Source organism: Semicossyphus pulcher, unplaced genomic scaffold, assembly GCF_022749685.1.
Source record: "Semicossyphus pulcher isolate SPU_LCO1_2020_fin unplaced genomic scaffold, fSemPul1.0.p SCAF_12, whole genome shotgun sequence".
In the NCBI taxonomy this organism is placed as follows: Eukaryota; Metazoa; Chordata; class Actinopteri; order Labriformes; family Labridae; genus Semicossyphus; species Semicossyphus pulcher.
The window spans coordinates 20,524,383-20,551,305 of NW_027211626.1; the positions used below are offsets into that span (position 1 = coordinate 20,524,383).

Here is a 26,923-nt window from a genome sequence, read left to right on the forward strand (position 1 = left end):
TTATAAATCATAGTTTGAAGTATAGAGGTCAGGATCGTGGAATGTCTGTGACATAAATCAGCGCTGAGCTCCGCAGGGCAGAATTAAACTTAGTAAGGAGAAGTCTCCATTTCCTCACAAACAGGATGAGAGAGGAGAAAACACCCTGTCATTCTGCACACTCACACACATGTCTATTTCTTACAGGCTAAAAAAAGAAACGTTTGGACACATTTAGGACATTTTTTTTCATTTCATATCTATGGTAAAATTGAATGGCACTGTTTAACAGCTGCTGTGTGTCTGTTGAATGTACACAGATGCACCAACCAGGGTTTATGTTAGCTGGTGTTTACCGGCTTTTGCTGGTATCACATGTAGTTGTCTGACAGGTAAAGAAGAGGCCAAAATGTCCGGTGGGAAAATATGCCAAATAAAGAAATAGGCTGTTTTGTTAATTCACAGATGTGTTGCTAAGAGAACTTAAATATAAACTTATACAGGCTTTCCCTCCACTGTTAAAACATAGAGACCTGGCGGAAAACGGCACAGTGCGACCCATCATTTGCATCTCGGCACTCAGCCAGATGAAAGCGCCGCGTGGCTATGGCAAGTTGAAATTCCACACGGTCTGTGAAACTGTCATCCGATAGGGAAATCTACCCCGACTAGGCAAAACTTGCAAAATTGCGAGCACAATTCCGGTGTCGTGGGTGGATTCTCGCTCCAGAACCGGATAAAAAAAGCCCTGAGAAGCCGCCTCACTGAGGAAAAAGGTTAATGACTTTCAAGTTGTCCCAAGTGGTTGGAAGCACCACCGCAAGCCGACCTAAACAGCAATGTGACCAACGTGAATTTGGTCGACGAGGCTATTTTTAATTATTTTTTTAGACATATATTGACTTCTTTATGTAGCTTATTTTAAAGTTGTCTTATTCAATGTTAATGAAATGCAAAGACACACATTTAGGATGATGTCTAATTAATTAATTAGGCACATATTGCTATTCACAGCATATGTCAGATAGTTTTTCTATATGGCTGGAATTCTGAAATATTAACAGCCAAAAACTAAATTATTGTAAACTCTAGTACCAACGGTGTGCACACATGTAATAACTAAATTCAGTCACACTGACTGACCCTGCGATTTCACAGCTTTTTGGCTGCAACACAGCCAACAGAGCTTCTTCTGGGCACTCTCGTTAATGCATGTGATCCACCAGCTCTCAGCCCTGCTCTGCTAAAAATACGCACATTTTTTATGGACCCATGGCGTACTTTCGTGCAATGTAGCGTAGTAAATGGGTGATGATATTTTCATTTATAGAACAGTTCAATAGTTTCAAAGAAAAAAAATTATTAAATTATTCTTTTAGTCTCAAAAAATGGTTCTTTTGTTTTTACCAAAAGGAAGCCAATGCGGAAGGGCAAAAAGCTGCAGTTCCTCAAGTGTCCACTTGAGGCTGGTTCCAGAAACCATGAAATAACATTACAGCAGATGGGGAAATGCCAATTTTACATGTTTACAGCCAGGTATCTCGCGGCTATCTCATCTGGCAAGCGGGGGGTGAGTCCACTACTTCTTATGTCTGACAAAAAACCGCAGTCAGTCAACCACCACAAAAAGAATCTCCTGTCAGTGCAGCACAGAGTTAAACTAGCTCATCCACAAGCTAATGAATAAGCGACAGACTGTTTAGCTTTGATAACTTGCTCCAACATGGCAGCGGCCATATTTCAGCTTCAGTAACACAGCTGAGAAACCAGTGGGTGACGTCACGGTGGCTACGTCTATTATATACAGCCTATGGTTTTTACGTGAAAGAAAACAGGTAACAACAGACAAAACCACTCAACTAAAGCACAGGACAAGTGCAGATCTGTCGACTGCTCCGACACTCTCTGCTCCTGCGATGACTGGCAGTGAAGTGAGCTTAACCTTAACCACTGAACATTTCTCAGTATTAAAGACAAATGTTTAACTTCCACATTCACAAATTTCCACCACTCTAGGATTCCCTCTCTGCTTGAATGTCAGTGAGCCTGTAGCTGTAGGTCTCTCTGTGGATACATGCAGCCACATGACTGCAGCTTGACTAAGGCTCATGTGATACTGTAAAAGCCTTGGGACAGCTCTCTCTTTCTCAGTGTTTGTGTGTCTTGGAGGAATGAGTCGCAGTGTGATCTGGTTAAAATGAAGCTCATTAAGCTTCAGATGCATGTGACATCAATAATTGGATCTTTGAATAAACCTCAGTCGGGGATATAAACTAATAAAAAGGTGCCCGAGCATGTTCAAAGACAACCTCTTTCCTGGGGCACCTGATGATCTTGTTGCTATAGATACGGGCCAAACACTCAGGACAACAACAAAAACAAACAGAATATTCACACGACCTTGATTCTGGGCAACTTCCCTTTACTTTGCCTGCAACATGCAGCTGCATGCAACTGGACAGTAATTAGCGTCTACCTGTGTACGTAGTGTGGTTGGATGTGACGTACAGATACAACTCATCAAACAGGCTGGTGTTTGTTACCATGAACGGGGAAGTCCATTTGATGCCAGATTTTCAAACTTCAATACGATGTGACGACACTAAAATGAAATGAGATACTTGATACCTGTTTTGGTATCATGGCAACAAAGATAAGAGTCCTAGCAACAGAAAATGAGGACATTTTCTTGTTTTTAGTTTCCCACCTTCACACAGTGATGGTTCAGAAAAAAAGTCAGGAAACATCCAAGCTCATTTGACGATGAATGAATGAAAGGCTCATACTCATAATCCAGTAGAAGTGAGGTGTCTCTATCTGCAGAGGATCCACCCTTTGTCTGTATTTCTATTGTTCTTATTAGTCTGCTGTGTTTGGGACATTTGTGGACGTCCATCGCTGGTGGTCTGGAGCTCAGCCAACAGTGCGCAGGACGGGACTAGTGGTGTAACGGATCATAGTTTATCCGTGATCCGCACGTACCTGTCCCCATGGTTCGGCACGCATGTGATCCGCGGACCGATGCAAAATTTAACATCATGATGTCAAAAAATCCCTATTCAGAGTTGCAGTGAAAGGAGACCAGACAGAGTCCGGGGCTGCACGAGGCTCACAGGCCCACTTTGTCAACATGTGTCCGGAGGGGATGACTGGGAATATTATGGAAGAGCTGCTGCTGCGTACTTGTTTAAAAAAATGAAGCTGCGTTATAGACATTTAAACTATTAGAGTCTGGACTTTACAATAAACTTTAAGATAAAGAGATGTTCCTCCTCGCTCATCCCTGCTCATCATCATCTTGCCTGAGCGCGCAGCAGAGCGGAGGTGCACAGACTGCTGCAATTCATTCTTAGTGAATCCCCCCGTCAGTATTTTCTCTCATAGGCAAAATATGTATATAAAAAGATAATTGATCGTTAGCGTTGTCGATGTTCCCTAACGTTGTCACGTTAGGGAATTTCTAAAAACGCCCGTCCCTACTGTCGGCTGTCACTTTAACTCGCGCAGCTCAGAGCAGTTCCCCATCAGTGCTTAGGATGCAATCAAGCAGCAAGGCAAAGGAGAAAACGAGAGAGACAGACAAATGCTACAGTGAGAGCAAGGCACCTGAATAGTAATTAATATACATTTGTAATTTGATCACATCACGTTTAACACAAAGCCTATATAACAGCACAGCTCTCTGCATATATGCCAGCCAGTTGTTTGGGCTCAAACGACCAAAATATCATCATGACATTGGCAAAGACATCAGCAACTGGCGATCGCTCTGAACATCGTCAATGCCCGACGTCATCATCCATCAGCACAACCCTAAGTGTTGCTTTGTGTTTGTCTGGTAATTATCGTAGGTGTCATGCGGATGTGAACGATACTGCATACTGTGGCAGATCCCAATCACAACAAGCTAAACCTAGATTGAGAACAGCGATTTCGGAGTGCATATGTGTGATGTTTTTAATGACAGGTGTGCCTTTAATGCAGAAATAGGTGGTGATATTTCACTTTATATAGGCTACTCTGTATCTCATCCACTCTTCTCTTTTCACTCTCACTCTTTATTTTGAAAGAACCAGCTGGCAGTTGCTTGTGATAACAATGTTTGAGGTTTTATCCGCATGTCACAGCATCAGTGGGTGGAACTGAAGTGGAATAGTGAGATGTTGTTCAAGGCTATTTTAAAAGCTACTAAGCTGACCTTGAGATGAGAGTACTGTCTCACACATAACGATAGCAAGGTCACGATACTTTGCTTTCTCAGATACCGAAGTATTACAGTGTTTGAGCAACCTGTAGTCGCCGTCAGATCCTTTCTTCTGAGACAGACTGTGATTCAAATGTGTAGTTTAAATATCTCTGAAGGCATTCAACACTTGTATCCAGCTGTTCTACATCGTAATGAGTAATCAAGTTTTGTCAATTTGTTAATTTCCAAGTTAAGATGTGCGTGTGTGATGTGGTGTGTTCAGGGCCTCTGTTCCAGGTCCGCCTGAGCTCTGCTGCGTGCTGTTTATAAAGACTGAACAGCTCCAATATAAATCTTTAAGAAGGGCTAATGGTCGACTAATGCTTCAGGTATGTTTTGAGTTAGTGCTGCTGGGAGGACAATGTGATACACTGTGCTGGTGTGTGTGTGTCAGAGTGTACAAGAGCAAATAACCAACAACAGGCCATTATATAGGCTGGTGTGTGTGTTTATGATACTGTTTAATAGGATTTACAGTGTAAATGTGAACAGCACTGCATCTGTATGCCTTTGTGTTATCTTATACATGAGTGCGTGAGTGTGTGTGTGTGTGGATGACTGTGCATAGTGGAAGCAGATGGGTGTGTGGGCGGTCTCTTCCACTCTCTTCCACTCATGTTGAGAGTGAGAGCAATAAAGACGAGTGTTGTAAGAGTCTATAGAGGAGACAAACGTATAGCGTGCAGCTGTCCCTTTTATCTGCTGCTCCCTGCTCTCTTCATACAGACTCTCCATTCAGCAGTGGAAGTATTTATAAAGTGTTATTTCATTTTGGAAAGTTTGACATTTGTCATCTGTCAAGTATTAAGCAACAAAACAACCCACACATACCCCATTTTCAACGTTTAACATGCATATAACAAACTTGAGGAATCTGTGATCTCAATGTTTTTGTAAACAGCAAAGATGGCTACCAGGCTTCCCCTCATGGGGCGTGGGGGGGCTGGAGCCTATCCCAGCTGTCATTGGGCGAGAGGCAAGGTACACCCTGGACTGATCGCCAGTCAATCACAGGGCTGACACGCAGAGACAGACATCAAGTCTCATTCCGGAGTACCACACGTGCATGGGGAGAACATGCGAACTCCACTTAGAAAGGCCCCCTACATCACGGTTTAGTGACATGAAACAAGGCAAAAACAAAAAGCTTACTTGCAAGAGTCCATGTAAATAATCCAAAAGGAAACAAAAACGTCCAACCAATAATCCAAACTCAAAGGAGAAAACAGAGGAGACTCAAGAGGGTTTCAGAACGAAGTATCACAGGGAAAGACAAAAGTTTCACAGGTAAAGACGACAATGAACCAACACAGGGACATGGGAAGACAAAGACTAAATACACTGGGGAGGTGATGCTAATCGGGCACAGGAGAAAACAATAAGGGCAGGGCACATGGCGGGAAAACACACAGAAGACACAGAAGACAGGAAGTTAAACAAGCCATGACATACATCGGGCAAGAATTACAAAATAAATCAGGAAACACTCTTAAATAATACAAATCAAAAACATAACCATAATAACATTAACTCATGACACCTACATCCAAACCAGGATTCGAACCACAAACCTTCCAGCCGTGAGGCGACAGCGCTAACCACTGTACCACCGTGCAGCCCATGACGAGTTTATATACAGGAATTTTTTACTACTGATACAGTGCTCAGATTGCACAGTAGTGCTCTCATGTTGGATGTTACAGGGACTGTGATACAAATGCAGATCCCACTATTGCTATTACATGTAAAGATAAACTGTATAACTTAAAGAGGGGGTATTATGCTGTTTCACATTTTAAGACATATATCATGTTACAATGCTGGATGTCCAGACTACACATGGGAGAAGTTTAAAATCTGTAGGTAAAAGTATGTTGGAGTAATCTCCCGCTAAAAAAGTCTCAGTCTGCAGGCTGCTGTGAACGCCAGGTTTCAGACAGACTTCACTTTGTGATGTCACAAAGTAGAGGAACTCCGCCCGAGACACAGCAGCACTTCCTGCCCCTGGCACAGTTCAAGGACACGCCCACCCAGCAGCTCAGTCTGCCTTGGAAATGTTTTTCACTCCACCACCCAGCTCAACGGCTCTGCTCGTCAAGTCAACCAATCATAAGAAAGCGGGCTTGTAGAGGCGGGGTTTCTTAAACAGACAGACCTGAGTGAGTCGTTTCAGGCAGAGGCTGTATGAGGGCCTGCACAGAGCACCAGTGTGAGAAAAACTAGTTGAGTTGGAGTTTTTTTGTAACTGTTAATTATTCTAAGGTACTCCACAGGTATGAGTGAAAATGAAGCTTGAAATTAGCATAATATCCCACCTTTAATGCATATGCTGGTATGTTCTGTATACTATGACAGATTTCCTAAAATAAAAAAATAAATTAAAAGAAATCGCCATTCTTACAGTATCTCATTAAATGAAAATATATTGAATAGTAACCCCTTTATTTTGGTTCATATTGAAACGTGATGTACCGCCCTATGCATACAAATGGTGTTAGCAACTAAATCAAGTCATGCAAAGAATAATATGCATTTCCAAATTGGTCTGGCAACTTCAGTCTATGATGTCAATGATATTGATAACAATAAGCAAGAAATAACTGTAAATACAGGAAGGAAAAAATAAATATTTGTTTGAGATAATTATTTGATAAGTTATTTTTCAATTTTAAAACATCCATCTGATTCCCAAATCAACAATCAAATTGATGTTGTAAATATGAGAATGAACACCAACATTATTAATTTTTCTTTTTTCTTTCAACTCTCTTATTAGGATATTGGTTTTGGCCTTGAACATTCAGTGTCCTTAAAGCTTAATCATATGGATTACTTGGCTGAAGTCAATAACTCCATTAAAGACTAATTGTGAGAGTCCAGATCAGAGACATGTGCCTGATATTGCAGTGATTGAGAATGATTGACACAAGCATGTGTAGGCATCACTTTATAAACTTCATATATTTCTAGTCTTTGTGGGAACAAGGATTCAGGCATCTCACCTCTGCTCTCTCTGCCAACATCTTTAACTATCTCCTCTCTTACTGCAGCCTGCCCCCTCTCCTTCCTCCATCCTCCTCCTGCCTCCTCATATGTGTCAGCAACCCTGCTGTGAGTCAGTTAGAGGTTAATGCACATGTTTCTCCACCCTTTCTGCATATCTCTCTCTCTCTCTTCCGTTATTCTGTTATTCCAGGTAATGATCTCTATCTGCATGTGCGTGAAACCACAAGGAAATGCCAACTGACGCTTTCTGCACAGATGCATCTTTCAGCTCAAATATACAGTAGGCTACAGATAAATATTGACGGATAGTTCATTAGGAGCATGATGAGCAATCTGTAGATGCTCAGGACAAGATATTTTGTGTCACACTTGGATGATCGAAATGGATTGATTGCAAATTGGGCACAATTTCACCACCTGTAGGACTCACTTGAAAACAAAATGTAGCCCTTAAGGTTAAACTAGCTTACCTGCTCTAATCCTTTTAAACCAGAGACACTAGTTATGAAATAATAATGTTATTGTTGCAACTAATGCCAATGTTAACACAGTTAGGACTCTCTAGCCTTAATGCTCGACAGCAACTGCTCCCTTTTCAAATGCTGGATCCAGACCTCTCTTTGTCATGTTTACTTTTTCGTCTAAAAAACATGAAAATCTTTTCCACTCTTAGTTGTTAGGCTTAAGACCCATATTAACAGGACTCAACCATTTTCTCTTTGTCCCTGTTTGCTCCCAAAGTTGAAACCTACGTGGCTGACAAAAGAAGCACACAAAGGAAACACCGCAATTCCTCGAGTGGCCGCTTGACGCCGGCTCCAGATGCAACTCAGTCCCCCAGGACTTTTACAGCCTGTTGTCCAAATATGGTCTCTTGTTGATTTAGAAAATAATACCACGCTTGAGGCTTCAAAAATTAGTGGATAAACCAATGGGTTGGGCTAAGTCAAGTAGGCTATGTCCCTAAACAGAAGTAATTGTACATAAAGACTGTTTTTGGTGAATGGAGGGTCAGAGTCTAACACATGTAAAGTGATCCTGTCTTCCATCATCTCATCAGGACACACATTCTGAAGGTTTTGCAATGGAAAGTAAACAAATTCAGTTTCAACCTGTAGACACAGAACTTGGGCTCGTCACGCTGTGCAGTTCCAGTTGAAAGCAATAGTACAACTTCAATCACATACATCTGTCAGACCCTCAACCTGCCCTGCTTGTACTCTTGTCCCTATTCAAGTTAACTCCCAGTTCAAAGAAGATGCCTTGGTTTATTGCTTTAAAAAGTAAAAGCTGAAATGGAGCGTCAGAAAATTGATTTTCGAGACCTAAAGGTGAAAAGTTTGTGATAATAAGTCTCATTAGCTTAGAAAATAACCTCTGTACTGTGGAGCTCACTGAGCTTTTATAAGACAGAAACTGTGTGTGTGTGTATGTGTGTGTGTGTGTGTGTGTGTGTGTGTGTGTGTGTGTGTCACCATAGCTGGCCTGTTCACAAAGCTGCAGCATCACTTATTCAACAGGGACAAATTAGGCTAAGACAGACACGGCTAAACAAGAGGACAGGCATGAGAGGCTGCAGACAGGAGGCCGTGTGTGCATGTGCGTGTGTTCTGGTTTGTTTTAAGTAAATCCTCTGCATTAGCAGCAGGAGTGAATCCAGGTTTGGGTGTTTGCTCGTATTAATTTATTCATTTGGATCAATTTGGTTTGCTCTGTTTAGATGTATAGTTTCCGTCTCTGCATGTACAGAGACAGAGCTTATGCACTTGTGATCTTGAGGACCAACTTCACTTGTAGACCTTTAAAATTAAGATATTCTTGCAAAGTGAGGAAAAATTCCTCAATTCTTCAAAGTTTTATGGTTAAGCGTTGAAATAAATCAGTTGTCAATCAGATTATTCGTTTTGGTTAGCACCACTTAGCCTTAAAACAGTTGTGTCATGTTGTTTGTTTGGGAAAAATGTTTCTGATGATGTCATAATGATGTCATCAGAGTCTATCTCATCCTTGGCTTGGAGACGAATAACAAAATTTTTATTTTTTTGCATCAGTCAGAGAGATTTGAACAAAGAGATCCTGAAGGGATGCATCATGGGAAGTGTAGGGTCCCGAATTTTTTTACCTATATTAGGGACAAAAAACTACAGGTTTCAGTGTGTCTTTTATTTGATTTTTATTCAACAGGAATTTGGAATAATGAGTGTCAGATCTGTAATCTTACTTACGTTTGTTTAAGAAATCAGAAATATGCCAATTTATGAACTCATTTTTTGTATCAATTTGTAGCAGAGTTTTTATATATTATAAGAGCTGGGAAAAAATCTTCAAGCAAATCCGAGCCATAGAAAGGGCAGGGTGTGTGTGAAGGATCTGCAGTGTGTCATTCACAGAGGTCGTGTGGCCGTGTGCTCTCTGTCACTGACAGCAGATGAAACACAATGTCCCCCCTGTCCTCTCTCTCTTTGTCTTTGTGTCTCATTCATACTCATTCTAATTTCTCTCTCTGGCTTTTTGACTCTTGTCTTTTTTGCCTTTGAACACTACGTCCATGCTACTGCTGTTAAAACTGTGAAACGGCTGTTCACGTATCAAACAACGTTCCATCTTTTTACACATTTCAATTTCATTTTAACATCCCCTTCTCTCCATTCTTATTTACTTTGGTAAACAAATACTGAGGCTGGACGAAAAAACAGTTCTGATAACAACAGGCTCATATACTGCACAGGGTACATAATGTATCTTAAAGCCTCTGAAAATTGGGCTCGAAATAGTAAATTCATATATGATAGCAAACTTGAGTGTCTCATAAGTACATTAGAACCTGGATCAGATAATTAGAAGGCTACGACTGTGTATTAATGCAGGCATGTTTTTCAGACGGTTGAGCATTGTAAAGCATTGACACACAACTCGTGTAGCTAGACATTTGCAACAAGAAGGATTTATAACAGAGAGGATAAAACAGTCCATGGATTTGTTTAATTTCACAAAGGAAGACGACAAGATAGGTGGTTGTGATGTCTGTAAAACAGTCTTTTCAAATAGGGGTGGAAACACCAGCCATCTGCTCAAACATGGTATAGCATTGAGGGAATGCCCTGTATTTGACACTGTTTACAACTGCTTCCCTACAAAGCAGCACGTGCGTTAATGGGGGTAAATTTCCTCTTATAATAACATTAGCACATCTCATTTCACCCATTAAAGACGATGACAGACTGTTGCTACAGCTACAGCTCGCTCCACACGCTCATCAGCTCCAGTGTCAAACCTGTGCAGTCTTGAGTGCGTAATTGAATCAATATTCAATTGGACCAATAAGCAGAATAGATAATGGCATCAATAAGATGTTATCAACTTGTAATGTAATCAGTGATATTGTTCTGTATCTTACTAAACTGGAAAATCAGTTTTTTTCTCACATTCCCAATCTTTATTTAAAATGGTGTTTGTTTTTCTGAATAGATGAAAAGTAAAATGTGAGTGTGTGTGTGTGTGTGTGTGTGTGTGTGTGTGTGTGTGTGTGTGTGTGTGTGTGTGTGTGTGTGTGTGTGAATCTGAGCCAAGAGTTCAGCAATGTCATGTGCTTTCACTTCAACCATAACAGACTGTGAGTATGTTTGTGTCTGTGGGTATGAGTGTGTGTGTATGTGGGACAGAGCTGGCAGGTGAGGACAGGAGTTATCACACGCTGAAGGACCCGTATTTTTGGGAAAGTTGAAATCACAGGGAGCTGTTTACACACTTTTTTAAGATTCACTTTAACCTCTAACAAGACACAATCACATTTTGCATGCTTATCCATGAACCTGAATTGACCCAGTTCAGTTTTGGATTTAAAGCCGTTGCTTTTTCTGGTCCTTTAAATCAAGCGCTTATTTTTCACCAGTAAACTGTGTTTGTTTTTTTTTGGCTATAAAAGAACCAAAATGTGGTAAATAAACTTGAAAACATTGAACATTTTACAACCTTTTTATGTCTAAGTTATATTAATTGTGAAACTTAACTGTTATTGATTTAATGCACAAGGATGGATGGGTAATTGTGGGGAACAATTGTCCCTTAATTGAACAGGATGACTGATCCTCTTAGAGCAGTTCAATTATGACCAACACACACACACACACACACACCACACACACACACTATGCCTCAGATGCATTAAGGCAGATGGAGGGAGACCAAATCAATTGAGTTAAAGCCTGCAATTTAATTTGCCTGTGAGTGTGTATGTGTGCTCCTGCGCGTATGTGTGTTTCTGCCTGTATGTGTGTGTGTTATTCCCCATAAATGAGCGTACAATTTGAGGATTTCCTGAAAAAGGGTAAATAAATTAAATTTGACCTCATGTTAAATATGCAGCAAAATGCGCACACTTAAACACACACACACACACACACACACACACTAGTACTCACCATTTAGCACATGATGAAGACCATGTGATGTTTGAAGTGGCCGTTCTGGACCTGCAAATGTAATCAGTGGAACCGTGTTGTTAGTAGCCAGCAGACTGCTAATATAGTGCTGTTACTGATGTTCTTGTTATAGGATATTAAAGGGATAGTTCGTCCTTTTGAGAAGTGTGTTTGTGGGACTGCTATACACGGGGTCACGAGAAGTGTGTACTTTAGCCACATATAAAAAAGTCCTACATATAAAAAAACACATCAGTTAAAGAGTACGCTACATTTTCACCACTTTACTTTGATGTCATACAGCCTGTTACTTCTGGACTATGTTTTTATCCATACAGCAGTATAACACATCTGACTTCTGTGCAAGATTTTGTGTCACAGTCCCTCAATTATTATTTAGTAACCATGACAACCATTATTTCCTGAACATAACCATACTGCAGTTCCCGTGTCAAATACTTTTCAGTTCTTTGCAGAATCCTCAAATATCAGCATTGTTGTCTGCTCACAAGTGTTGGGGGTAACGTGTTACAAAGTAATCCGTAAGAGTGCTCGGATTACTTTTTTGTTGTAACAGGTAACGTAAAGTGGTAGTTCTGCTAATCAAGTAATCCATGAGTTACTTTTTCATAAAAAGTAATCTGTTATTGGGAAATAAATTGCACAGCTGTGTCAGTGCACGTGCGCGATAGATAATTCAATTAGCAAGTTGGCCGAGAGGACAGTGATTACTTTGTGGAAATATTCCCTTTATTTTGAATGTTTGGGAGAGAGGGACAGAACGACATGACACTGAATTGTAAGTTGTGCCTGGAGGATAAGTGCTTGTCAGCTGTGAAGAGCTCTACTTCAAATTTGAAGAAGCATCTGCAGGTCCTATCTGCAGCTCTGCAACACTGGTGGGACTAAGAGCCAGTGTTGTTTCACTGAAACAGATGTGCCTGTGTATACCTCTGCCCAGTTCACTGTCAGATTGTTAGCATAATAAAGAGCTGTAAAAGTTATACTGCGACGATCATTCCTGTTATTAGGCTGCAGAGTTACAGATTATGGGCCGTAAATGAGGCTATGCAATGATGGCACACGTACAGTAGGCTACACGCCATCCTGACAATATAACTGACATGCATAACTAGTCACAAAGGGGTTTTTAATTTTTAGTAATGATGCAAAGGTAATCTAAAGTGCTAGTTTTTTCAGTGGGTAACGCAGTAACGTAATGAGTAACTTTTAAAAGTAACGTTACACAAAGCTGCTGCTCATAGAACTGTTTTGACAAACACAACCAATCAAATGTGGACTTCGCCAGGCCGCACATATGCTTGAAGAATGCTGTATCAACACATATCTTCCCTCTTCCTCCACTGATAAAAAGCGCATCTCTACTGCATACCCCTCCTGTGACCTTTGACCTCTGTGTGCCTAAAGCCGCCAGCTCTCAGATAAACAGGGAGGAGGAGGTGTAACACTACTGCATCACGTCCGCCATCCATGTGTATGAGAGTTAACACACAGCAACAACAGTTGTGGACACAAGCAGCACACACACACACACACGCACACTGAAGGGCCCTTTCCTTCCTCTGCCGCTTCTATATTTAGGGACATCTGCACCTGCGAATCTGAGCGCGCTCAGAAAGCAGCTGATGAATGGAGGGCTGTGACCTCAGAGGAAGGGAGGTGGTGCGTGTGCGTGTGTGAGTTTTTTTAGTATATTTGGATTCTTCAGCCAGGTTAGGTGACGTCATAACAACTGGTTTATTAGTATCTGAAAATACAGCATTGCTATTGAGTGTTTAATTTTGACAAAGAGCTTGAATAAACAAATTGCCATCAGGACTGCTTGATGCCCATATCCAAGATCCTTGAGCCCATAGCAGTGCCTTAAAAGAAATGTTATACATCTTTTTTTTTTTTCCCAACGAGAAAACAAATCGAGTGTGGCTTTTGCAGACTTTACAATGAAACAAATTTGAACATCGACGTGTTTAACTGAGTTTCTGTATCATGGGTTTCCTACCTTTTCTGTCTTGTGTTGGATAGCCCAGACATGGCTTTAGGTTTTCCAGAAGAGAGTCATGAGGGAGACGTAAAACACACATCACAGTCATGGACTGTATTGAGACACCATGAGGTACCAACACCAAACTTACAGAATACGCTACTTGCTGCCTTATATACCCTCCCTGCTGCAGGTAGTTAGGTGGACTAGACCACTTAGGGGGGTCCACAACCATATAAAATAATGAATATTTGAACGAAACCAACACAGCACCAAAATACATTACAAGTAGTTTATATTTACATTTTTTTAATATTCCTATCAATAAATCAATAACACATAAACTCAATATAATCATATAACTCGGCATTATTTTAGCTTCAAATTACCCCCCTTTCATCTTAATGGTTTACTCCTGGTGCTCTTAAGCAGGTTCTTTGGCCCGCCTCTCTCCTTTAGACTCCGCCCCCGGTTGAGGAGACAACCAGGAAGAGGTGAGCACTGCTGTTGTTTGAATGAGCTGTCTGAGTTAGCTTGTAGATCTAAAACAACATAAACACAGCATTTAATCCCCTGAACTAATAGAACTACTGATCAAGGCTTGCAAAGACAGCTACAAAATGTTAAAAGAAGTATATGAACAAACACAATCAATACGTGTGCCACCTACTGTACTGTGTCAATCTGTCTCAGATGAATGTATTTAATTGTTTTGATTGTGCAAAATACGAAGTGTTTGCTATTAGATCATGCCATGCCAAACAACTGTGTATTATATTGAACCAGAAGCTATATCCTATTGATGTTTGACTAGCTACCTAACAGCCGACCACTTCTCACACTTTTCGTTGTTCTGACTGGTTGTAGCGCCAGATGCATTTTGGTCTAGTGGTATAGTGGAAATTGAAAATAACCAAGAGGTTCCCAACTAGTTCATTTTTTTTATTGTTTTTGCAATGCCAGACAACCAACAACTTAGATTAAAGCTATTAGTTGATTCATCAATTAGTCAGTTTTAGCAAATAAGTTGCCAAAAGTTTTAATATCACTGTAACCAAAACAAAAAGACGTCATCTTGGACTGGGATTTTTGACATTTAATTGACAAAACAAGTGGCACGAAATAACCTGCAGATTATTTAAAAATGATAAAGTCAATTCCTGTCTCTGTAAGTTTGCTTAGGCCTAACCTTTTCTCTGATTAGAAAACACTCAAATTTAATTGCTATTGATTCATTTTCTGCTAATTAACTCTAAAGAACAAATCAATTAAAACATGAATCATTTAAGTAATATCAAAGAGTTAGTACACGCCGTTCTAACCAAATAAAAGTGGCTGTATGCTCTAGGGCAGTGGTTCTCAACTGGTCCCGCCTCAGGACCCACCACCACCTTTTTTAGTGACAAATCACAACCCAAATTTCAGATTCTTTCAACCACTTAAATTTATTCAATGAAAAATGGTGCAGTTTGGACCTGAGACGGAACGTAGCATCACAGTATGTCAACTTCACAAAAGACAACAGTATAACAGTCAAGCAAAATGGTGGCAGTGCATAAGGGGAAGATATTCCCTTTACAGAAATATGCTAAAAACTACAACATAAACACAACTACTGTAGGGCTCATCAAGTTTCACGAATATAAATGTAACTGGGATTAACCAATCAGTAGATACATGGAGTGTGACTAAACTACACTACTACTGCAAACACATCAAAGGAAACATTTGTCCTTCAAAAACTTTAGGCCACAACTTTTTTTTTCAAGCACATATCCGTGACCCACTGAAAACAGCTCCCCGACCCACCAGTTGAGAACCACTGCTCTGGGGATGGGCATTAAAACACATAAACTGTGCATCTTCCCTATATAACACACAGACATGGATCATTTCTCTTACGGTGAGAATCAGCCTGTCTTGCTGTCAGCCCGGCACCTGGTTCTAATGCTTTCTTCTCCTTAGTTTTTTAATGGCGGGTACAGCTTTCAGATGCGCTACAGCCATCGTCTGGTGCATCACAACCAGGCACTAGTAAAAACAATAGACACAATATATTTTTAAGATGAGATCATAGTCGCATGAACTGTTTACATTTTTTTTAAATAAATGAATGACTTTTCGAATATTCAAAAATCATGACCAATCCCTAGTATACTGAGATATTTGAAAAGAAGTGTATTAATATAAAACAAACTTCACACCAAGATTTCAAAAGATGCACTGATTTTTTTGGCAAAATATGTGTAATGTGTCTCATTTTTATCCCTTTCAGGTTAACAATTGAATGTAACATTAGAAAATATGTCTACAAATCCAAAACTAAAGCCTTAGTTATTTTTACTGTGTATGCTTCCACTGTTAATGCCATCCCTTTCAAGAAAACAATAGTTTTATTCAGCCTAAATTTAGCGTGTATGGCTGCTGAAAAATACACTTTACTAAAGCAAGTGTTCAAGGCTTCTTTCAATTATTTAGTTAATTTATTGTCTATAATGTTTGAAATCCTGGCAGCAGAGGCCGCCCCTCCTCCTCCGGTCCCCCGCCAGATTCACTGTAATATTCTGCCACCCTCATCTCCTCACGTCCATCTGCCACAACGACTTCCTTCCTTCCGTTTCTTGTACAAAATGCAGATGGATGGGAGTAATTATCCTGTTAAACCTCCAAATGCTCCCAGCGTACTGATAATAAAAATCCATTATGCCGCCCAAAAAAGGGGCTGTTCCCTGGAACAAAACGCTGGATATGAAACGTGATGGTGTTAATAAAAAAAAAAAAGTCATCAGGCAGAGTGCTCCCCTCCCCCACTGCACTTTCACGCTGGAACGAGCCAACAAACTTTCTCTGTCCTCCCCCTCATCCATCTCTCTCCCTGCGCTCTATCTCTTACTGTATACATTACTGAACCCACGCCTGCTCGCCTTCATTTAGTGCTCTTCGCTGTGTGTGTTACAGTAATGTGTGTGTGTGTAAAGGGGGGGGGGGGCTATGGACGCCGTGGGTGGTGCAAGCTGCTGGTAAAATCTCTGCGAGCCCCCGGCCGATGCCCACTTGCTTTCACGAGTTGAAAATGCACTCTCTCACACACATGCAGATGCTCAGTCGATTGCAGAGCAGCAGTCGTCTTCACTTCCCAGAGGGCTTCTCTCTCTCTGGACTAAACGCATTCAGACTGCAGTATATGTGTGTGTGCGTGACGTGTAAATATGTGTGTAGGCGTGTGGCAGGATATGTGTCAATCCTCTCGTTCGCTGTAAGTCGGTGTGTGTTTGTCGCTCTCTAACTTTCTTTCTTCTACATCTTACCACATCACTGCCGTGTTGCAAGTGTCACAGTGAGATTTTCGCCCAACAGGAAGTTACTCTCGCACATTTTCCCACAAGTTGGCAGAACGTTTGTTAGGGGTGAGTGGGTGGGTGGTTAAAGAATATTTTTTCCAGCATCAGTATATAAGCAACTTATGTAAAATGTTTGCAAAATCACCAACGATCATCAAAAGATGGTCATCTATGATAGAGAGCTGAATTTATTTAGGTTTAGAACTGCTGATTAAAACATGCAAGTGGAATGGAATCAACTTCGGCTATAGAAAATTGTAACAAGTGTTGTAACTATTTTCAGACAGTTCTTTTCCATTTTATAACAAAAAAGGTTAATTGTAAAAAGAATCAGCAAAGATACCAAGCATAAAAAAAATATCCATTGGGTGCAGTCCAAGCTCTGCATTGTAGTCTAACTTATTCCAACATCAAACAGACGTGTAAACATAATACGGACATCTTTCGAACATGTCCTCATATCTAAATGACATAACAGGTCAAATGCCTATTACTCCCATGATGGCATACATGAGCATTCTCCAAAGAGACAACCAGTAGAGAATACAATTGACAGACGTACTAGAAGACACATACATGTAACATGTGGTTTGTTTAGCTTTGGTTTAAAATAGGTACTTGAGTGACGTAACTTAAGGATTTCATACATAAAGTCAGTTACTTTCTAACACCCACCTCCTCCCTCTGCAGGCTTTCTAACGCTCTACGTCACCTGTCGGCACGGACCTACATGGCTGTATTTTTGGGAGGAGGATTTTTCTGCATTACACTACATTATACTGAGGTTACACCTGGTGTAAGACTCGTAGTAGCGCTGAAATTGTTGAATGCCAAAAGGTCGTAATCTCGGTTGAAACTTCAACGGTGCGGACCCACTAAACACGAACTGGTGCCGCTTCACCTCCATTCATTGTGTGTTGCAAGTGGCTGATTCGCTGCTCAATGCATACTGGGATACCTAACAAAGTGCACCAGGCGAGCGGCGCCAAGTTCCCTTCTTGTGCAGTTTGGTATATAAGTTTCATGCTGTGGAAAACATGCACACAGCCACATTAAATGGCTACAAAGGCCATATAAGATGAATTAAAGTGTATTTTTACTCATGTCTGCGATCTAAACTCTCTGCTCTTGTCTCTGTTTCTTCTCCCCCATTACTTCTCTCTCCTCAGATTGACCTGGAGCCAGAGGGGAAGGTGTATGTTGTTATTGACCTTTCAGGATCTTCCAGTGAAGGTGAGAACGCACCGATTTTTTTTGACAAAGGTCAAACACAGCTGTTATTTTTTCTGCTCAGGTTTTTATCCTCCGAGTCAACGACACCAAAAGCTGTTGTATAATCGTCCCAGAAGCTTTCAGTCTTAACCTGATAATCTGGTCTCGTTAATCTCTTAAAAGTGTTCCATTTGTGTCATTTTGTTTCTCTGGGTTATCTGATGATTTTGTTGAGTCACAGTTACTGCTTGACTCAGTTCCTCTTATTTATACTCCAGAAATGCAATGTTGCTGCGTCAACTCAACAAAAACAAACGCTTACTAAGAATTTATCTGGAAGTTTTGAGTTTTATGTGGTGTGTTTACTTGCTTTCACGACCGTGGCGGATTGAGTCATATTCTTTGGACTGAGGGTGGAGATTGTTTTGCTCAGTTGAAGATGTATTTAACAGGTCCTGAGTACACAAAGGTAATGATATATCTGTGCTAAGTACTGCAGTTTTCCCTACAGGCAGTAAATGTGTAACTACACTTAAAAAGACATGTTGACCCACTATCAAATGAAGAGCCTGTCATGTCTGTGTGAGTGTGCACTTACATGTCTGAACAGGCTTAAAGAGAGGCCTGTACTCCGACAGTCCTCCTGGTTACAGTGAAACACACTCATGATATCGTGTTTACAGCCTTTCTGCACTGTAGTCAGAAGGTAAAATGTAAGCATAACCAAAGAGGCATTCCAGTATTGCTGATATAGAGTATAACAGCACTGTGACCTTAAATGACATGTATCACTGAAAATGTTTGTTTGCTTGACAACAGCTCAGTTCCAGTCATGTTGCGTAACGAGTTGTGTTGATGAAACAAAACCAGTAGTAATATAAACAAAAATAATAATCTGTTCCTTATTATTGTTTACTACTAAATACTGCTTGAAGAACTGTTGTATAAAAGTGATAACACACTTGAGGTCGTGCTGTTGTACCTAATATCAGCACGGCTCTGAATACAGCACTGCAGTAGTACATGAGCACTGTCTTTCGTAGGATATTGCATCATTGACAATATCTTCCTTCAGTGATGCTGCCCATCAACTAGACATCCACAAATGTGAACCCTCTGAGCTGCAAAGACTGTTGAGGATAGAGGAAGAAAAAGTTGTCTTTTGTGGGGTTTCTTTAGTCAGCTCACTTTAAAGAAATAATCTTTAAGATTTTCATGTTAAAAAATGTCTGTTAAGTCACTATCTATCGCCGAATGAGGTAGCACAATGGTGATTGAGCCTATGGCCCACTGATGAAAACCTTTGCATTTGCATTATAAAGTATTATTACAGACTGGGTTTCTGTGGCGACATTTGTGGAAAAAATCACAAGCAGCGCACAGTTAGTGACGCGTTTTCCATCACCCAGCAGTGGTTGGTCTGCCAGAGAGGGTAGGCGGAGCTAAGCAGCTGCTTTTCCGGTCTCTGCAAGTGTTGCAAGTAAACAGTAATCTACTATGGCTGAACAAACAAAGAAAAGATCGATGACGACAGATACAACTTCAAAAATAAGTGAAAATACAAAGAAAAAGAAACAAATTGGACGCTCAGATGAAGGCAAACAGTCTAAAAAGGAAAGCGACCGTCAGCGAGGAAAATCAAGAGTTACAACCGGAGCCAACCGTGGACGTCTGGTTATCTGTGACGTTTGCTCCTGCAATTGCCTTTTATCGCCATAAGGTGGCGCCATGTAGAAGAAAACTGAGAACTTCCGGATTATCACTTTATTATTACGGAGTATTACAGGTGGCCTGCATTAGACAAACGTGTATTTTTCTCTCTGAAACGGCTCACTCACTCTCTTTGATGCGCTGTGGGTTTGTGTGTGTTGAGTGCCTGTGGTTGCTCAGTAAAAGCTTTGTAAAAGTAAGTCAGCCCTCTTGTATTGAGTAACACTTCCCTTCTGCCTCTTCCTCTTTCGTAGTCTTTACATCTGCCTCTTTTTCCATCAATGAGCCTCTAAGTCACCGGTTGCTCTTTCTCTCAGATACACGTGTTAGTTTTTAAATGTGTCAGTTTTAAATGAAGATTGATCTTTTTCTTGATTATCTTGTATTTGTTTGTCATGCTTGATGTTTATTGACAACACAAGGTTCAGTGGTCAGTGGTCATCCCTTTACTTATAGTTGTAGACATGGTGTTGGAAGAGAGTCTCGAGCTGTAAGCTGCTCCTGGAGGTCGCTTTATCTTCATTGTAGATCCAAGATGCTTTATTTGAACAGCTGTTGAGCATGTGTTGATGCGCTGATCTGAAATACTGTTGAAAACCAAGAATCTTTTATCAGATCCTTCCTGACCAGCCCACATAGCTGCTCGAAAAGCAACTCACAAAAGTGTTATGAGTTACCATCTCTAAGATGATTCAAGCAACTATAACCAGTCATCTTTAAGGGGGCAGACATTCGTGTTTTTAATAGTGGAATTACATCCAGAGGTTTTGTCACAACATCTTATATTAGCTGTTTATTGTTGAAAATGTTGCACCTGCTAAAAGCTTAGTTTAATGTTTTCTTCATGGCAGCATGAAGACATGTAGAGAGGAGCAGCTGTGAGAGAGGAGAGAGAGGAGATGAAACAGACACTTTTTAGACCCATTGTTTTTCTTATCCTTGGTGCGAGTGGGATTTGAAGTGCTTGTATAGGTGTGGAAATGCGAAGGAAGCATGAGCACACAAACACACACACACACACACAGAGAGAAGGCGGGAGGAGTCACTTGTTAGACACTTCCAAGGATAATAAAGGGAGAGGCGTTAATACAGGAGGATTGGCTTCACTTTAGAAAACTGCTAGTGTCCCACCAAGTAACCACTGACAACGGCATTTGGGGCGGCTGTGGCTCAGCTGTAGTCGGTCGTCTTTCATTCGGGTGGTTGGGGGTTTGATCCCTGACTGCTACAGTCACGAAGTGTCCTTGGGCAGGAAACTGAACCCCAAAATTGCTTTATGAATGGGCATAGATCCTGAAGCTGAAAATAAATTGTGGACCACTTTAATGGTATAATAAGTAGCATTTTCCTAGAAAAATCAAATATAGACTTTTACAAATATAATATATAGTCTCTATACATGTGTGTTGGTGAGTGTGTATGCAGACCCTTGTGAGACCCTTCCCTCTGCATCTATTCTGTTGTTTTGCTTTGCACGGCTCGTTTTCAGGAGGGGCGCTGTTGTGGCTCCCTGAGCCAATCACAGCGTACAGGTGAGTGTGGGAGTGGTTCAAATTAGCAACTGGGCCCCATTCAGACCGGCGAACATGGCGAAAGAGTGACGCGGAGTTGGCCTTCTTTCTGTTGGACAGGTAGGTGCCTCAAACCGGGTAGGACAAGCTAACTAGCGCATAGCATGCTAGTGCAAAGGTAACCGGCGGTTAGCATGCTAGGGCAATGGTAGCCGTGATGCCGAGTGTCAGCTCGGCGGGCTGGGCGTGTTCTCGTACAAGCGAGTGAGATTGAACTTCTGGTGACAAAGAGCCCAGTTTGAATGTGTTGTTGACAAAATGCAAGAAAAAAATCCTACTTATTATACCTTTAAAGTAAATAAAAGTAGTTGAAAATTACTATACTGCTCCAGAGATGACGCAGCATATGTTTACAAATGTCGTGTGTGTGTGTGTGTGTGTGTGTGTGTGTGTGTGGGTGTGTGTGTGTGTGTGTGTGTGCGTGCGTGTGTGTACGCAGCAGATTACATATGAGAGACATGACAGAATGGAAGAAGTGAAAGATGTAGCAGGAGTTAACCGGAGGTCAAAAGCGGGGGAGGAGGGGGAGGAGGGGGGAGGGTGATAAATTGATTAGTTAAGTGGAGTGCTCTCAAATGGACCAGTTACATCATCGTGAGAGAGAGACAGAAAGAGAGAGAGAGATAAGCACAGTCAAAGAGGTGTCTTTAAGATGAGGGCGTTTCTTTTTCTCTCTTATATAAATGTGTTTTTTAAATGCTTGTGTGTGCAGAGACGTACAATGTATTTGTGTTTATGTGTGTGAGAGGGAGAGAGTGGCTGAAATTGTAGTCATTACTTAAATGTGTTTACATAGCAGAGCACACACGGGTGAACTGTCAGGCCTGAGAGCAGCAATCAACCTATTAGCACACACACACAGACACACACACACATACATAAAGCCCTTCTGTCACCAGCACAAGATGATAAGCCGCTGCCTGTTGCTAAAAGCAGGTGAAATATTTATGTTCTGTAGTTCTCATTATAGTCTCAACATAAAGAAGCTTTGTGCGGATGATTTTGCGGCCTTCATGTGTCATGCTTTAATTTACTCATGGTTAATTTCTTCTGTTATTGTGGAGTTTGTTTACAAATTAAAACCCAATACAAATAAAGAAACATGCCTTTCTTAGATGGACTCAGCCAAGTGTATACAGTACTGGTTGGACTTTAAATTAAGAGCATCGCTAGCAACCTTTTATTAAAAGGGAGCTTTTATATTTCTTTGCAAAGTTGCTGCCATTAGGGATCAAATGATTGGAATTTGGAGGTCAAAGGTCGATGTGAAAGTGCAATATCTCAGCATATATATATATATATTTTATTTTATTAGCAGTCTCACCTTACTCTATGCCATCCTTACCTGTTTATCTGCTGAGTTTTCATGTAGCATCATCATCAGGTCAGAATGAGACTTTACCTGTGTCCAAAATTGCATCTGTATTATTAACACAATATTTGTTCTATAATTCAACGCTTAACCGTGGTGGCCAGAAGCAACGACAACAGTGCAGCTACATAGAGATGAGACCAAACAATGAATGACCAGGCAGGGGAAGGGACTTAGGGAAGCCTTTTACTTCAATTGAAGCGTTATTCACATTATGCCAGAGCTTCTTTGGTTGCTGTCTGCAATTGTCTGTATGTGATGATGTAACATTGATGCCAACGTAGTGCCCAAAGCTTGCAAACTGTAATATTTCCCTCTGTCTAATATTCACTTGACATAATATTAGTTTCAAGGGCGTTTTCACATTAGGTACGATTGCACTCCCCCTCTCCTCTCCCCCGCCGGTCAGCTTTCACATTAATAATCTCGTTCCGTACCCGAGTACACTTGCGGTAGTACCCTGAAGCAGAAGGTGGCGGTAATGCACCTCAAAAACAAGAAGTAGAAGAGTATCATCAACTATGTAACATTGCTTATGTTGTTGTTGTAAGGAGACCTTATCAAAAGCAGTCCACTTCAGTGGTTTGGTACGATTAGCTTTCACACCTGATGGGCACCATACCCGAGTACACATGAACCGTACTCGAGACCACCTTTTCAAGTGGATCCGTGCCCGAGTACGGTACACAGTGTTCACACTAATCAAACGAACCGGACTTCGGAGGTCAAGTGTACTCGGATGCAGCCCTAATGTGAAAGCCCCCTAAATGATGTTGGGGAATATGGTAGACATCACACCTGCTGAACATTTCATTGTGATCATATTAGCATGCTGATGTAAGCATTTATCTAAGGCTGTGCCTGGCAAATGAGCTGGTTTAGCCAATAACAGATATTCTGATGATGCTATGTGTTGGACGTGTAACAAGGACCAAGCTTGAATTGCCAGTTCCTCGTGCCAGTGTTGGCAAAACAATCATCAGCATGCTAATTCCTTCCATCTCTCCCTAGAAGGACAAAAGACTTTTAAAGCAGAATGAGGAAGGCTTTTTTGGTTGCAGTTTGTAAACATAACATTCAGAGTTTGCAGTTTGTCGTCTTCCCGACCCAACAACACAAGTAGCTTCCTGTTCCTGTCGTTTCTTAGACTCCTGCGCAGTGTTATTGGCTGGAGGCTACACTAGAGTTTTCAATACTGTGTGTTTAAAAAAAATAACGTTCAATAGTTTTGAAAGTATTAAAGGTATTTAAAAAAAACAAGGGGCGCTGGTTTGGTTTAGCTTAGCGGTTAAATCACGCGCCCCGTTCAGAGCCTCAGTCCTCGATCCAGCAGCCCCGGGCCCGACTCCCACCCTCTGCCTTTTGCTGCATGTCATCCCCAATTCTCTCCTCCCATGGTTCCAACACTATCCACTGTCCTCTCTGTCAATAAAGTCATAAAAGGCCCAACAAATTTAGAAAAAACCCCAGATTTTTAACCAGAATGCAACAGTGTTTGCTTGTGCTAGAGAGTGAGTAAAGAGAGGGAGCTGTGTTAGTGAGACGCACACCTGCAGCTCCTCATACATCCACAACACGGACAGAGAGCAAAGGAGAGAGATGGAGACAGCTTTGTTACCTGGTTACTATATTTCTTAGAGTCCCCCAACCTGCGTGATGTCATCGTCTGGGGCCTACACACCACTGCCAAAAGGAAACCAACCTGTGGTGTCACTCATTGTAGCGTGCTGCAGTGTCACCGTTAGAGCACCGAGCTGTTGAAGTCTTTACTGTAACTTTTAGGGTTGAGGTGAGGACATCACAGAGGAGCAGCATGTCTATCACAAACCCCCTGAACCTTTGAGGTGGAGGACGCTAGGCCTAACACTGTTGCTAGGCAGCAGACATCAGTTGCTAGGCGATGTGATGGCGTGTAGCAAAAGGGGCTGGAGGAGTTAAAGTGAGGACAGACAGACGATGACGGGGAGGAAGAAATGTACAAAGAGTCCTGACCTGGAGGTGGGGAGCTTTAAATGTCCAGAGGGTGGCGCTAGAGGAGAGGCAGGGGAACAAAGTACTTCTATCATATATATCACAAGCTGAGATAACACAACATACTGGAAAAACAAAATGGAAATGGTGGTTTTTGACTACTTTGTAGTCTGTTTGTCCTCATCTTGGAACTGTACCGCTTATCCCAAGAGGATACCGGGGGGCGGGAGCCTGTCCCTGCTGTTATTGGGCGAGAGGTGGAGCACACCCTGGGCAATTTTAGAGTCATCAATGAACCTAACGAGCATGTCTTGGACTGTGGGAGGAAACAGGAGTACCAGTAGGGATCCCACACATGCCCGGGGAGAACAACCTCCACACAGAAAGGCCGCCGCGGGCTGGGAGGTTCAAATCAAGAAACTTCTTGCTGTGAGAAAAGTGTGCTAACCACTGCACATCCATGCTACCCCCATAATGTGAACTGACACCGAGAAATAAGCAGAGCAATAAAGACACAAATGTGTTTAAAGTGAAGTTAAATGGTGGATTTTGGGAAGCATACACAGCCTGAAATATGTTAAATTGAGGTATAAGTTTAAATAAATACCAGAATTACCCTTTAATTTTTCCTCGTTAACATTACTGCAAAGCAACTTCTGTCTCTCTCTTACTCCCACAGGTTGTGCGTCCTTGTGTGGACGTGTGTGTGTGTGTGTATAATTAACACAAGGTCGGCCAGTAATTGAAATCTCTGCTGTTCCACTGGGGAAACCTTTTTAATCAGAGACGAACAGACACACGCTGCTACTGACTGTGAAACAAAAGAGATCAGTGTGTTTTAACACTGAACCTCAACCCTAGTCACTTTCGGCCACACAGTGACAGCGCCATCTAGTGGCTACACGGCCTGAATGCAGACTTTTTTTGCCGGTGAATTGACCCAAAAAGCCAAAATTATTCTCCTTGTGTTGCTCATTTCGCTGTTTGAATATTTATGTAGATGAAAATCAGGAAGATCTTACATTTTAAGATTAAATAAATATTAGTATTTCAATACACAGTAGCTACTGATACCTGCAAAGTAACATACACAAGATTTAATTAGCCTTTTATGTTGTTCTTGTGTGCGTGTTTGCAGCAGCTGCTGCAGTCTCCACGGAGAATGAGGAGCGAGTGTTTCGGCAGCGGGTGGCTCCCAGGAAGCGTCAGGGTGCCGTCCGCCGGAGGGTCCACCAGGTCAACGGCCACAAGTTCATGGCCACCTACCTGAGACAGCCCACCTACTGCTCCCACTGCCGGGACTTCATCTGGTGAGGACACACACCCTTACCATAATAAATATGCATCAAAGAGAGCATGTCCCACTTCTTTATTTGTCAAATTCAACATCAAACAGAGGCGAAAACATTATTAAAAATGCGCACAGTCACCTATTAGACACATGAAGTAAACAGACATACCCAGAGGATGAAGTTATATATTAATGCATGAATCCCTTGTAAACAGGTTTCACAGTAACCTTGTTTCTGCAGGTCACGCACAGTAAACGTGTCCCCCTGATACCTCCCGCTGACCTGCTTGTCTCGTTTACATGTAAACACTGAGGATGCTGTGAAGTGTAGCGTAATAAACAGGAGCAGCTGTGTTTGTTTCCATCCCAACAAACTGAGTTAGCATCACTCACATGGGAACCATGTGGCCGCTGCTCAGCTCGCTTTCGGCTCCACTCTGAATGAAAACGTTTGATGTGTAATCAGAATCACAAGGAAACTACTATTTAGCAGAAATACGGCACCCTACAGAGGAACACAGTGTCTGTTAAACCCTCAGCGAAATGTGTCCTGTCAGCGTCCAATGCATCACGTTATTGTAAAATGTTTTTGCTGAATAGTTGCACATTAGAAAGAAGCAAACAAGACATAAAGCACTACAGATTGATCCAACCGACCTTTAATAATAAATGAATCCCATTCGCCTCTTATATCCTCCCGAAACACGGCTGTTAAAGTCTTTACACTTGCACTAAATCTTCACTATGGGTAACAAGATATCCTTTGTAACACTTTCATCTGATTTATGCTGATTAAGTTTG

At 41.5% G+C, this 26,923-nt stretch overlaps 1 protein-coding gene across 2 annotated transcripts in view; it reads left to right on the forward strand.

Annotated features, from left to right (window-relative positions):
- LOC138589034 (protein kinase C epsilon type-like) overlaps positions 1-26,923 on the forward strand; it is an 88,828-nt gene that overhangs the window by 17,793 nt on the left and 44,112 nt on the right. Inside the window, exons 2-3 of one of the 2 annotated variants that reach the window (XM_069659308.1) lie at positions 18,165-18,228; positions 25,970-26,141. In XM_069659308.1, coding sequence (XP_069515409.1) covers positions 18,165-18,228; positions 25,970-26,141 — 236 coding nt within the window. The remainder of the gene's footprint in view (positions 1-18,164; positions 18,229-25,969; positions 26,142-26,923) is intronic. The other variant, XM_069659309.1, reaches the window with a different exon arrangement.